The following is a 14,028-nucleotide window of genomic DNA, read 5'->3' as shown; positions in this document are numbered from 1 at the left end:
TTTGCGAAAGAGAGAACACGAGAGATAGAGAGCAAGCATGAGTGGGGAGGCGAGGGGCAGAGAGAAAGGAAGAAGCAGATTCCCCGCTGAGCAGGGAGCCCGATGTGGGGCTCAATCTCAGGGCCCTGGGATCATGACCTGAACTGAAGGCAGAGGCTTAACCGACTGAGCCACCCAGGTGCCCCTTTATTTATTTATTTTTTAAAGATTTGTTTATTTATTTTAGAGAGGGAGAGCATGCAAGCAGGGGAGGGGCAGAGGGAGAGGGAGAGAAATCTTCAAGCCGAATCCCTGCTGAGCGTGAAGCCTGTCATCAATCCCAGGACCCTGAGATCATGCCAGAGGTGAAATCAAGAGTCTGCCACATTTAACCAACTGAGCTACCCAAGCGCCCCAAGGATCTATTTTTTTTTTAAGATTTTATTTACTTTTAGATAGAGGGAGAGTGAAGGGGGGTGGTGGAGGTGGGGAGGAGCAGAGAGAGAGGGAGAGAGAGAATCTCAAGCCGACTCCTCACTGAGTGCAGAGCCCAATGCAGGGCTTGACCCCAGGACCTTGAGATCATGACCTGAGCTGAAATCAAGAGTCCAGCACTTAAGCGACTGAACCACTCAGACACCACTCCTTTGCCTGTTTTTATTTTTTTTTAATTTTTTAAAAGATTTTATTTATTTATTCATTCGACAGATAGAGAGACAGCACAAGCAGGCAGAGTGGCAGGCAGAGGGAGAGGGAGAAGCAGGCTCTCCGCTGAGCAGGGAGCCAGACGTGGGGCTCGATCACAGGACCCTGGGATCATGACCTGAGCCGAAGGCAGCCGCTTAACCAACTGAGCCACCCAGGCGCCCCTCCTTTGCCTGTTTTTTAAATTGGGTTATTTGTTGTTGACTTGTAGGAGTTCTTTTTATATTCTAGATATTAATCTCTTACCAAATTTGTGATTTTCAAGTATTTTCTCCCACTCCGTGGTTTTCTTTTCACTCTGCTGTTTCTTTTCATTGTGTTCATTGATGCACAGACATTTTTATTTTTTTTAAGATTTTATTTATTTATTTGAGAGAGAGAAAGAATGAGAGAGAGAGAGCACGAGAGGGGAGAGGGTCAGAGGGAGAAGCAGACTCCCTGCTGAGCAGGGAGCCCAATGTGAGACTCGATCCTGGGACTCCAGGATCATGACCTGAGCAGAAGGCGGTTGCTTAACCAACTGAGCCACCCAGGTGCCCCAGACATTTTTAATTTTAATGTAATTCAATTTATTTATTTATTTTTTAAGAGAGAGAGCAAGTGAATGGGAGGGAGGTGGGAGGGGCAGAGGGAGAGAAAAAAAATTTTTTTAAAGATTTTATTTGTTTATTTGACAAAGAGAGAGATAGCGAGAGCAGGAACACAAGCAGGGGGAGTGGGAGAGGGAGAAGCAGGCTTCCTGCTGAACAGGGAGCCCGATGCGGGACTTGATCCCAGGACCCTGTGATCATGACCTGAGCCAAAGGCAGACGGTTAACGACTGAGCCACCCAGGCACCCAGAGAGAGGAAATTTTAAGCAGGCTTCATGCCCAGCACAGACCCTGACATGGGGCTCAGTCTCATGACCCTGAGATCATGACCTGAACTGAAATCAAGAGTCAGATGCGTAACCAGCTGAGCCACCCAGGCACTGCTCAATTTATCTATTTTTATTTTTGTTGTATGTGTTTTGGTGTCATATCCAAAAATCATTGCCAAGTCCAATGTCATGAATCTTTTCCCTTATATTTTCTCCTAAGAATTTTATATAGTTTTAGGTCTTACATTTAGGTCTTTGATCCATTTTTAATTATGTATATGGTGTAAGGTATAGGTCCAACTTCGTTCTTTTGCTTGTAAATATCCACTTATTCCAGTATGATTTATTGAAAAGACTCTCTTTTCCCCCATTGAATGGCCTTGGCACTCCTGTTAAAAATCATTTGACCATATATGTGAGAGTTTATTTCTGGGTTCTCTATTCCATTGGTCTATATGTCTTTATGCCAGTACCATGCTATTTTGATGTAGCTTTATAATAAGTTTTGAATTCAGGAAGCATGAGACCTCCAAATTTATTCTTTTCCAAGATTGCTTTGTCCATTTGGAGTCCTTTAAGATTCTTCAGAATGGATTTTGTTCTATTTCTTTAAAAAATGTCATTGTGATTTCATAGGGGTCTGCATTAAATCTGTAGATGGTTTTGGGTATGTTGACATCTTAACAATATTAGGTATTCCGATCCATGACCATGTCTTTCCACTTATTTGTATCTTCTTTAATTTGTTTCAGCAATGTTTGTAGTTTTCAATGTACAAGCCTTTTGCTTCTTGGGGCACCTGGGTGGCTCAGTCGGTTAGGTATCTGCTTTTGGCTCAGGTCATGATCTCAGGGTCCTGGGATTAAGCCCCACATCAGGCTCCCTGCTCACTGGGGAGTCTGCTTCTTCCTCTCCCTTTGCCCTTCCCCCTGCCTGTGCTCTCTCTCACTATCTCTCTCTCAAATAAAATCTAAAACAAAAAACAAATAAACAAAAAACCCAAGGCTTTTGTTTCTTAAAATGTTTTAAAATATTATTTAATCTTTATAACAACCTTGGGAGATAGGTACAGTTATCGTCCCCATTTAAAATGAGAATACTGAAGCATAGATATTAAGTAACTTGCCCATGGTCAAGTGGCTAGTATAGGTGAAGAGGTTCAAATTCAAACCTTGGCAATCTGGACATAGATCCTGTTGTGTTCTGAAAAGCTTTATTATATTATTTAGATTTTTTTTTTAAACTGGCAGAGGAAGGTGAGAAGAAGCAAAGCCAATTAAATTCCAGAACCCCAAGAAAGGCTCAGGAATTAGAAGTACCAACTGCCTCACAAAATGGTGGTAAGGGATGGGACAAACACAGGAAAATTGGTTCAAAGTTTATATGATCAGAAGGAAAAACACCAGATTCTCTTCTGCACCTTACTCAACCAAGAAACCACCTCTCACATCTCAGCAGGCAAGGGGAAGGAGTATATTCTTTGGAGAAATTGAATCAGGCAGGTCCTGCACTCAAGACATTAAGGACAGTAAAGACAGGCATCTTATTGAAAGCAGTAGGATTAGTTGAAGGTATACAGGTTGGACAGTGAAGCAGGAACCCTTTGACTTCCACTGGGCTGCTAGAAAGCAGATTGTCAAAGATGGAATATAGAAAATAAATGAAATTAGAGGACCAGTCAGGAGGTCCCATTACTCATTGACATTTCAGTAAGAAAAAAGAAAGGGGGGCGCCTGGGTGGCTCAGTTGGTTAAGCGACTGCCTTCGGCTCAGGTCATGATCCTGGAGTCCCAGGATCGAGTCCCACATTGGGCTCCCTGCTCAGCGGGAAGTCTGCTTCTCCCTCTGACCCTCTTCCCTCTTGTGCTCTCTATCTCTCATTCTCTCTCTCTCAAACAAATAAATAAAATCTTAAAAAAAAAGAAAGGGAAGAAAATTATTCAAGAGATAAAAGAAAAAGTCTAAAACTGAAGGACGTGAGTTTGCAGATATAAAGAATTTATTGGGGAAAAAAAAAAGAATTTATTGAAGGGAGCACCTGGCTGTCTCAGTCAGTGGAGTATGTGACTCTTGATCTTGGGGTTGTGAGTTTGAACCCCACATTGGGTGTGGAGATTACTTAAAAATAAAAATTTAAAGTGCTCAGCATGATGAATCAAAAAAAGCTTCCTCCAAGGCATATTATAATGAAATTTCAGAACTCCAGTTGTGAGAGAAGGTCAGTTGTTGGAGCCCATTTATTTCCTACTAGAATCCTTAGTAAATACTAAGTAAATACCTAGTAATTTAACTGGTAAATACCCCGTTCCCATAGATGTGCATTGTGGGATAAATGGAAAGTGATGAAGGATATTAAAATATGCATATTTATATAGTTTATTAACTTCAAGGAACATATAGGCTCTAATAAGTACTATAACACCTGCATATATCATTGAAAGGTGGACTTTAAAGCATAGCAGTATGTCCTACTTCCTTCTGCTGTACAGAATATAGTGGTCCCAGCGGTTTTCCTTAGATTAATTTTAATTCTCTTTTCTCTTAACTTTACTCTTCTCTTACTTTACTTTGGTTATTCTAGAACTCCCTGGAGAAGAGATCCTGGAATGATCATAACTATTTTTTTTAAGATTTTTTATTTATTTATTTGACAGTGAGAGACACAGCGAGAGAGGGAACACAAGCAGGGGGAGTGGGAGAGGGAGAAGCAGGCTTCCTGCCAAGCAGGGAGCCCGATGTGGGGCTCAATCCCAGGACGCCAGGATCATGACCTGAGCCGAAGGCAGATGCTTAACGACTGAGCCACCCAGGCACCCCTTCTTTTTTTTTTTTAAAGATTTATTTATTTATTTATTTATTTATTTGAGAGACAGAGAAAGTGGGGTGGAGGGCAGAAGGAGAGGGAGAGAGAGTCTTAAGCAGACTCCATGCTGAACATGGAGCCCAGTGCGGGGCACAATCCCATGACCCTGAGATCACGACCTGGGCCAAAACCAAGAGTCAGATGCTTAACTGACTGTGCCAACTAAGCACCTCGCTCATAACTATTCTTAAAAGTTTCTGGCAGGTTAAATAAACCTAGGCTGTCTATTTGGAATTCTTTTTGAGAAATGACTCCTAGATATAGTTAATTCTTAGAAAACAAAAACTTCTGGGATTATATGAGTTCTGTCTTTGGCAGTCAAGACAAACAGAGCTGGGGGATGCGTGGGTGGCTCAGGCCATTGAGCATCTGCCTTTGGCTTGGGTCATGATCCCGGGGTCCAGGGATCGAGTCCCACATCGGACTCTCTGCTCAGCATGGAGCCGCTTCTCTCTCTCCCTCAGCCTGCCATCCACCCTGCTTGTGCTCTCTCTTTGTCAAATAAATAAAATTAAAAAAAAAACAACAAACAGAGCTGGGAAGATTCCCTTGAAAAGAGAATTGTCTGGTAACTTGTTAAGAAGAGATATAATCCGGGATGCCTGGGTGGCTCAGTCGGTTAAGCATCTACCTGCAGCTCAGGTCATGATCCCAGGGTCCTGGGATCGAGTCGACATCGGGCTCTCTGCTCCGCGGGGAGCCTGCTTCTCCCTCTGCCTCTGTCTCTCATGAATAAATAAATAAAATCTTTAACAAAAAAAGAAGAGACATAATTCAAATTGGAAATATAATTTAAAAAGCAGGCTGTGTTGGCTATTACTGTCATTCAGCTTCAAATCCAACTTTCTGTATTCTGTGGTGCTGGTGCTCGATCTCTGCATAATCTTTTTCTCCTTTATCAGTTGGCATCTTGTTAGGTTCTGCCAATAGGGAGCACTAGAGGGAAGTTGGAATGCAGGAGTGGAGAAATGACCTCCTTTCTGTTTGCTTGTTTTGGTCACTTTCGTCTCAGCTGCAGCCCTTTGCTTCAGTGGTAGCTGTTGGTTCTAGCTTCCAGTTTCTTTTGGAGCTCCCAGCCTCATTTTGCCCCTTCAGTGGTATCAGTAGCAGCCAGGTTTTGCTTCTTACAGAGGTCTCAGCCTGGCTCCATAAGCACCTCTTTTAGTCTCTCTCTTTGTTCCCTCAGTCTTAGGGGTAGTGGCTTCAAACTGTGATTTCTATATCTGGGTTACCTCAAATGTTCCCTTTTTGTCCTTTCAGGCCTCCAACAGCTGTCTAACCAGTTCCCTATATTAAATACCTTCTGTTGAAATGCTTAGAGTGGTTTCTGTTCTCCTGTTCAGACCCAGACAGATACATAGACTAATATAAAAATGGATCCATAAACATGATCTGGTTTTCTTATCAGTTAGCTTAGAAGTGATATGTGATCCTTCTGGGTGAAACTCCTTATCTTCCTCATATTCCTGATATATAACACATAATTTAGTACATTTTAGAATCTACAGTTTTCCAGAAAGGTCAGATGGTATCTGATCTGAGAAAAAATGGTAGCAAGTAAGGACTTTGATCCCTTTCCCTTACTTCTCATCTTTAGAATCTGGCCACTGGAATCTGAGGGAAAACACTCCTTCTATATAGTTCTGTATTCTGTTTCATTTGGTAAACTCAATTCAAATTAGAGTAAGCAAAAAAGAGACTATACAGATTTTCCTGCATTTATGATGATGTTACATCCCAATAAACTCATAAGTTGAAAATATCCTAAGTTGAAAATGTATTTAAGATGTAATTATTAATGTATTTAATAATAAATGTATTTAATCATAGCTTAGCCTAGCCTACCTTAAACATGTTCAGAACTACATTAGCTTACAGTTGGGCAAAACCATGAAACACAAAGCCTATTTTATAATCAAGTGTTGAATATTTCATTAAATTTATTGAATATGGTACTGAAGGTAAAAAACAGAATGGTTGTTAAGTGTATCTGTTGTTTACCCTCATGATTGTGTGGCTGACTGGGAGCTATGGTCTGGTTATATGCCCATCTACCCCTAGGTTGGAGATCCAATGTTAAATGTACTGTGCCTGAAATGGGTTCTCACAGCAGGCCACCTTTCTATTTTGGCCACAAGGATGCATACCAAAAACAACTTCAGCCAATTCAGAAATTAGGCATAAAGGTTAAATGTAATAAAATCCATTGAAAGAACTTAGTAGCTTTTCATCATTTTTAAATTAGTATCTGAAGTGGAAAAAAAGCCACTTCTAAAAAATCGAATAATTATATGAAGGCAAAGCAATTAGTAATTTTTGCTATATTCTGTTGCTTACCTTGACTTCTGGTCACTCTAGGCACATTCACCAACTATCACTTTTATATTATTTTTCTATTAAAATATAACTATACTTTGATTATAAAGTGAATTTTTCTTATTTTTCTAAAACTGAAATAGGAACATTCTTCAGAACATGTTATTCAAAACTTTCATGTATTTTAGGATTTGGCAGATGAACTCGCCCTCATTGATGTTGCAGTGGACAAACTGAAGGGAGAAATGATGGATCTTCAGCATGGCAGTCTTTTCTTTAATACTTCAAAGATTACCTCTGGAAAAGGTTAATTTTAATTAATTAATTATTTTAAAAATATTTTATTTATTTAACAGAGAGAGACACAGTGAGAGAGGGAGCACAGGCGAGGGGAGTGGGAGAGGGAGAAGCAGGCCTCCCGCTGAACAGGGAGCCTGACGTGGGGCTTGATCCCAGGACCCTGGGATCATGACCCGAGCTGAAGGCAGACACCTAACAACCGAGCCACCCAGGTGTCCCTAGGTTAATTTTAAAGAGTTCTTTTCAGAGCTTTAAAAAAGAGTAATGAATTTTACCAAACTGGTATTCATAAATATAAAATTAAAAATAGCACCACTCTCATTAGGACATACAGTTTAAAAGGTTAATTTTTATTTTTTTAATCATTTTTAAAAAAGATTTTATTTATTTGAGAGAGACAGAGCACAAGCAGGGGGACTATAGGGGCGCCTGGGTGGCTCAGTCGGTTAAGCTTCTGATTTCGGTTCAGTTCATGATCTCAGAGTCCTGGGATTGAGTCCCACGTTGGGCTCCTCACTCAGTGGGGAGTCTGCTTCTCCCTCTTCCTCTGTCCCTCCCCCTGCTCATGCTCTCTTTGTCTCTCTCTCAAATAAATAAATAAAATCTTAAAAAAAGAAATAATCATTAAAAAATTAATTATGAAATGCTTGACATAGAAAAAGAGTTTAAGTATAATAAACATCAATGTATCCAACACCCAGCAAAAAAAAAAAAAAAACGTATTACTAATTTAGTTGATATGTTCTGTGTTACATCTATTCATGTCTCAATCCTGAATATACTGGTTATCTTTACTATGCATTTCTTTTACACTTGTATTTTAGTGACTTACGTCATATTATATAACTAATAGATATAATTGGCATAAATACATTTGGATATAAACATGACTAATTCTTGATATGCAACAACCAGTGAGCAGAAGTACATAGACCTCCCATATGAAAGTCTACTAATTGAGAGTATTCAGTTGCCTTAGATATCATTATGTTTTATATCAGTTAATTTACCAAATCAATTCAGAGGAGTCAGGTTAAAAGAGCTTCTACTGTATTAAAATACTTTTAAAAATCATTCAGCCTTTACTTTCTAGTAATGTGGCAGAATAGATACCTGGACCAATCTTTTTGCTGTAAATAACAAAACTCCTGCATAAAATACGAAAGGAAGAAGTTATCAATCCTTAAAGAATTGATATGCTCTTAATATAGACATTTTCAGAATAGGCATTGAATGTAGTCAGGAAATTAGTTAAGCAGAGCGTTGTAGCTAGTTTTCATTAGCTAGTATTAGTCAAACTTAGTGAACTTCAGTTTTGGTTTCCACTGCCTCACAGGATTTAGGAGACTGGAGACAGCTTAATTTGGGGAGTTCTATAGGAGTTAACTCCATAAAGCTGGAACCCCAGTGGACTATACCAGGGGTTAGTAAACTCTTTTTTGTAAAGGGTCAGATGGTAAATATTTTAGGCTTTGTGGGCTATATGGTCTCTGTCAAAACTACTCAACTCTGTTGTAATTCTAAAGCAGTGATCAACAATATGTAAATGGGTGTGGCTATGTTCCAATGAGATTTTATTTACTAAAACAGGTGATGAGCCGGATGTGGCTTACTGGCCCTTACTTGCCAATTCCTTAATATAAAGATGACCTAGAAGCAATTTGTTTCTCCCTACGTCTGGGGACTGACAATAAAATCAAGTGTCTCAGCTGCTTGAGTAAAGGAGGGAAATGGTGGCCAAGAATCTGTAGCCACAAGCTGGCCCTTATATGAATTCCAAAAAAATCTCAAGCAGTCTTAAGACTTAAGATAGTTTTGGGGCACCTGGGTGGTTTAGTTGGTTAAGTGTCTGACTCTTGGTTTCTGCTCAGTTCAGGATCTCATGGGTCAGTGGATCAAGCCTCACGTCAGGCTCCGCATTCAGTGGGGAGTCTGCTTGAAGGTTCTCTCCCTCTGCCCCTCCCCCCACTTTCTCTCTCTCTTTCAAATAAATAAATACATCTTTTTAAAAAAAGACTTAAGATAGTCTCTGGAAGAAACCCACTTTATTTTAGTCCTCAAAGAAATTCCACAAATACAATTCCAAAAAAATGAACATCTCATAGTAGGAATAATTAAATCTACCAAGAAAATGCATAAGCAAGAACCAGCAGAGATAACAGAAAAGGCCACCATAGACTTCAGTTGTTGAAATTATGAAACACAGTTAGAAATTAACTATAATTATTCCACTTAAAGAAATAAAGGACAAACTTGAAAATATCAGTATGAGACAGGAAATTATTTTTAAAAAAACATATTTTTAAAATAGCCAAATATAGGCGTGCCTGGGTGGCTCGGTCATTTAAGTATCCAACCCTTGATTTCGGCTCAGGTCATGATCTCAGGGTCGTGGGATTGAGCCCAGTGTTCGGCTCTGTGCTCAGTGCAGAATCTGCTTGCGATTCTCTCCCTCTGCCTCTCCCCCCAACTCTCTCCCTCCCCCTCTCTCAAATAAATAAATAAATAAATAAAATCTTAAAAAAAGAAAAGTAAAATAGCCAAATATAACTTCTAAATATGAAATAGAGTGAAAAAAAACCTCAATTAATGGATGTAATAATAGAGCAAACACCTTGAAGAGAGAAATGATGAATCTAAGGCAATTACAAAGAAGGTAGGAAGATGTAGAAAATAGGACAGGCTAAGAATCATAGAGGATAAAGTGATAAAATGTCATGTACATCTAATTAGAAAAGTGAATGGGGAAGAGGAAATATTTGAAGATTTATAATTGAGCATTTTTGAAAACTAATGAAAAATAACCCACACACTCAAGCCAAATAATCTCAAGGATAAATACAAAATCCCTATCTGGACACATTCTTGTGAAATCAGAGAACACTAAAGGCAAAGAGAAAAAAAAGTTGTCACTAGACAAATTATAGAAAAAGGAAAGAGTAACTGACTTATTATTAACAACACCCTGAAACCAGAATACAATGAAATGTTATCTTTAATGTGCTGAGAGAGAGTAAATGTCAATCCAGAATCTCTATCCAGCAAAAATATCTTTCAAGAATAAGGTTATAATACAAATATTTTCAGACAGACTAAGTTACCATCAGACCCTCACTAATAAAAATGCAAAGCCAAAATATGGAAAGAGCCCAAATGTCCATTGATAGATGAATGGATAAAGAAGATGTGATATATATATCCTATATCATATATATATATATGAATATTACTCAGGCATCAAAAAGAATGAAATTTTGTCATTTGCAATGATGTAGATGGAACTAGAGGGTATTATGCTAAGCAAAATAAGTCAGTCAGAGAAAAATACCGTATGATTTTACTCATATGTGGGATTTAAGAAACAAAACAGATGAACATAGGGGAAAGGAAGGAAAAATAAAATCAGATGAAAACAGGGAGGCAAACTATAAGAGACTTGTAACTGGAAAACAAACTGAGGATTGCTGGAGGGGAGGTGGGTGGGGGGATGGGGTAATTGGGTGATGGGCATAAAAGAGGGCACTTGAAGTAATGAGCACTGGGTGTTGTATGCAACTGATGAGTCATTGGATTCTACCTCTGAAACTAATAACACAGTATATGTTAATTAAATTGAGCTTAAATAAAAATTTTTTAAAAATTAAAAATTAAGAGGTGCCTAGTGGCTCAGTGGGTTAAGCATCTGTCTTCAGCTCAGGTCATGATCCCAGGGTCCTGGGATTGAGTCTCACATTGGGCTCCCTGCTCAGCGGGGAGCCTGCTTCTCCTTCTCCCTCTGCCTGCCTCTCTGCCTACTTGTGCTCTCTCTCTCTCTGTCAAATAAATAAAATCTTAAAAAAATTAAAAATTAAAAAAATTAAAATTAAAATGCAAAAATACATAAGGCAAAAGAAAAGTGATCTTAGATACAAGGTCTGAGATGCAAAAAAAAAACATGAAGAGCACAGAAAATGGTAAAAATGAGGACAAATCTAAATAAATATAAATTGTATGAGACTAATGTCTTGTGGGATTAAAAAATTTAAAAATATAGCATATAAATCTGGGTGTGAAATGTGGTAGTGGGGAATGAAAGTGTTCTAAGTTCCTCAGTCATTAGGAAAGATGGAAAGGTGATTATCTTTGGACTTTGATAACTTAAATATGCATATTGTAACTTCTATAACAACCTTTAAAAGAATAGAAACAGTGTAACCACTAAATTAGCAAAGGGGAAGAAGTAAAGTTAGAAAAACATACCTGGTGAATCAAAAAGAAGTTAAAGGAAAAAAACAAGAAAAGAGACAACATATAGAAATAACAGTTTAGTGAGTATGTTGGACATAAAGTTATTTTTTTAAAGATTTTATTTATTTATTTGAGAGAGAGAGAGAGCACAGGAGGGGGAAGTGGGAGAAGGAGAAGCAAACTCCCCGCTGAGTGGAGAGCCCGATATGGGACTCGATCCCGGTCCCGGGACTCGAGGATCATGACCTGAGCGAAAGGTGGTCGCTTAACCAACTGAGCCACCCAGGCACCCGACATAAAGTTATTAATAAAAAATTCATTGTCCTTATATATGGCAAAAACAAGCAAAAGAATTTAAAGCTATTATTTACATTATCAAAAATAGGAAGTATGTGGGAATAAATCTAAAAAGATATCTATAGAGCTTTTATTCAGAAAAGGATACAACCTCATCGAATAATATTAAATACATAAATAAATAGATCTTGCATATACAGGTCTCATGTAAGTCTCTATTGTAAGATGTCCATTCTTCATGATTATAGATGATATGCAACCATAGTCAAAAGCTCAAAAAGTTCTTTGTTGTTATACACACTAAATTCATTCTAAAATTCATTTAGAAATTCAAAGGTCCAAAAATAGACATTTTTTATAAGATTATTAAAAACACTTATTTTGTTGCAGTCTATCATCAATAATTCAGTAGAGGTTCCACAGATGCATCTGTGTGGTAAGAAGCCTGTTCCCTCCAACGGTTGAATGTCTGAGTGATGTCTCATCTCTTATCCCAGCTAGCGTGCGTGCCTTTCATGTTGTTCCTGCCTATTGATTGCTTCCAAATCCAGATAACCAAATAGTCCTTTATTCCCAAAGTAGGTTCAAAACAATTGGTTCAGACAGGCAAACCTCTAAAATCCCTGGTAAATCATGAGAGGACTAAAGTCACAGTGGATGGCATATTGGCCATCCTTGAAGAGCTTCCGTGGCATCTGTTTGCTTGACCTCTTTGCTCAGCTTCACCATGGTGATGGCCTGGGCTGCCCAGTCAACAAAATATTATTTTTTAAAAAATATTTTATTTGTTTATTTGAGAGAGAAAGCACGAGCAGGGGGAGGGGCAGAGGGAGAAGCAGCTTCCCTGCTGAGCAAGGAGCTCCATGTGTGACTCGATCCCGGGACGTCGGGATCATGACCTGAGCCGAAAGCAGATGCTTAACCGACTAAGTCACCCAGGCGCCCCCTTAACAAGATACTCTTGAAAAAAAAAAAAAAAAAAGAACAAGGTGGTGAGAACTTGGCTTTACCAGATATCAAGACTTTATAAAGCTACACAAATTAAGTGCAGAGACAGACAAAGATTATTATATGACACTGATCATATTGTAGATCAATGGGAAATGTATGGACTTACAAAGTTTTTTTGTTATGGAAATGGTTATTTTTATGGAAAGGAGTAAAATTGAACCCTTATCTGATAACACACATACAAATTAATTCCAGGTTTGTTAAAGGTCAAAATGTGAAAGGTAAAACTTCAAATCTTCTGTTGAGAAGATAATATAGAATATCTTTATGACCTCAGGGTAGGGAAGAATTTCTTTTTTTAAAAGAAATTATTTATTTATTTGAGAGAGAGAGAGAGAGAATGAGCAGGGGAGGAGCACAGGGAGAGAGTCTTAAGCAGACTGCACGTTGAGCAGGGAGCCCAGCGTGGGGCTCAGTCCCATGATCCTTAGATCACCATCTGAGCTGAAACCAAGAGTCGGCCACTTAACTGACTGTGCCACCCAGGCATCTCAGATAGGGAAGAATTTTTCTTTTTCTTTCTCTTTTTTAGGGAAGAATTTCTTAAACACAAAGACACAAAAAGCACGAACAATAAAAGAAAGAATATAAAGCTAGAATTTGTGTTCATAAAAAAGACCCTGTAAAAGAGTGAAGAGAAAGCCATAAACTAAGAGAGGATATTTGCAACATGAATAATTGACAAAAGAATAGTGTTTAGAGTAAAAATACTTGCATAATAAATAAGCCCCTCCTGCTCATGCTTTCTCTCTCTCTCTCAAATTAATAAATCTTTAAAAAATAAAAATAAGATAAATATATATAACCCAGTAGAAAAATGGGAAAAGGCTTGAACATTTCACAAAAGAAGAAACTCAAATGGCCTATAAATATATGAAAAGACAATCTCATTAGTAATCAAGGAAAGGAAAATAAAAGGCATATCAATATAACATTACACAGCCAGTAGATTGGTAAAATTGTGTAGGTAAAAGGGGAAAGGGGAAAGGATGTAGAACAATAGGTACACTCACGCATGACATGTAGGAATGTATGAGACTAAAACCACTTTTTTTTTTTAAGATTTTATTTATTTATGTGAGAGAGAGAGAGAGAGAGAGGGAGGGAACACAAGCAGGGGGAGTGGGAGAGGGAGAAGCAGGCTTCTGCCAAGCAGGGAGCCCAATACGGGGCTCGATCCCAGGACGCTGGGATCATGACCTGAGCCGAAGGCAGGCGCTTAACGACTGAGCCTCCCAGGCACCCCATAAAACCACTTTTTAAAAAAAAGTTTGTCAATAGGGCACCTGGGCGGTTCACTATATTAAGCGTCTGCCTTTGGGTCAGGTCATGATCCTGGGGTCCTCAGATCGAGCCCCACATCTGGCTCCTTGCTCAGTGCGGAGCCTGCTTCTCCCTCTGCTCCTCCCCCTGCTCTTTCTCTCTTTTTCTCTCACACACACAAAAAAGTTTGTCAATTACCTGGTGAAG

At 38.8% G+C, this 14,028-nt stretch overlaps 1 protein-coding gene across 4 annotated transcripts in view; it reads left to right on the top strand.

The window, feature by feature from the left end:
* Nucleotides 1–14,028, top strand: part of LOC114219994 (L-lactate dehydrogenase C chain) — a 45,753-nt gene that overhangs the window by 1,070 nt on the left and 30,655 nt on the right. For all 4 annotated transcript variants that reach the window (XM_028117698.2, XM_028117699.2, XM_028117697.2 and 1 more), the window contains exon 2: nucleotides 6,912–7,029. In XM_028117698.2, the coding sequence (XP_027973499.1) occupies nucleotides 6,912–7,029 (118 nt within the window). The remainder of the gene's footprint in view (nucleotides 1–6,911; nucleotides 7,030–14,028) is intronic.

This window comes from Eumetopias jubatus, unplaced genomic scaffold (assembly GCF_037043125.1).
Source record: "Eumetopias jubatus isolate StellerSeaLion01/CBP00866 unplaced genomic scaffold, mEumJub1_p1.0 scaffold_13, whole genome shotgun sequence".
In the NCBI taxonomy this organism is placed as follows: Eukaryota; Metazoa; Chordata; class Mammalia; order Carnivora; family Otariidae; genus Eumetopias; species Eumetopias jubatus.
This window is presented reverse-complemented; position numbering and strand designations above follow the sequence as displayed.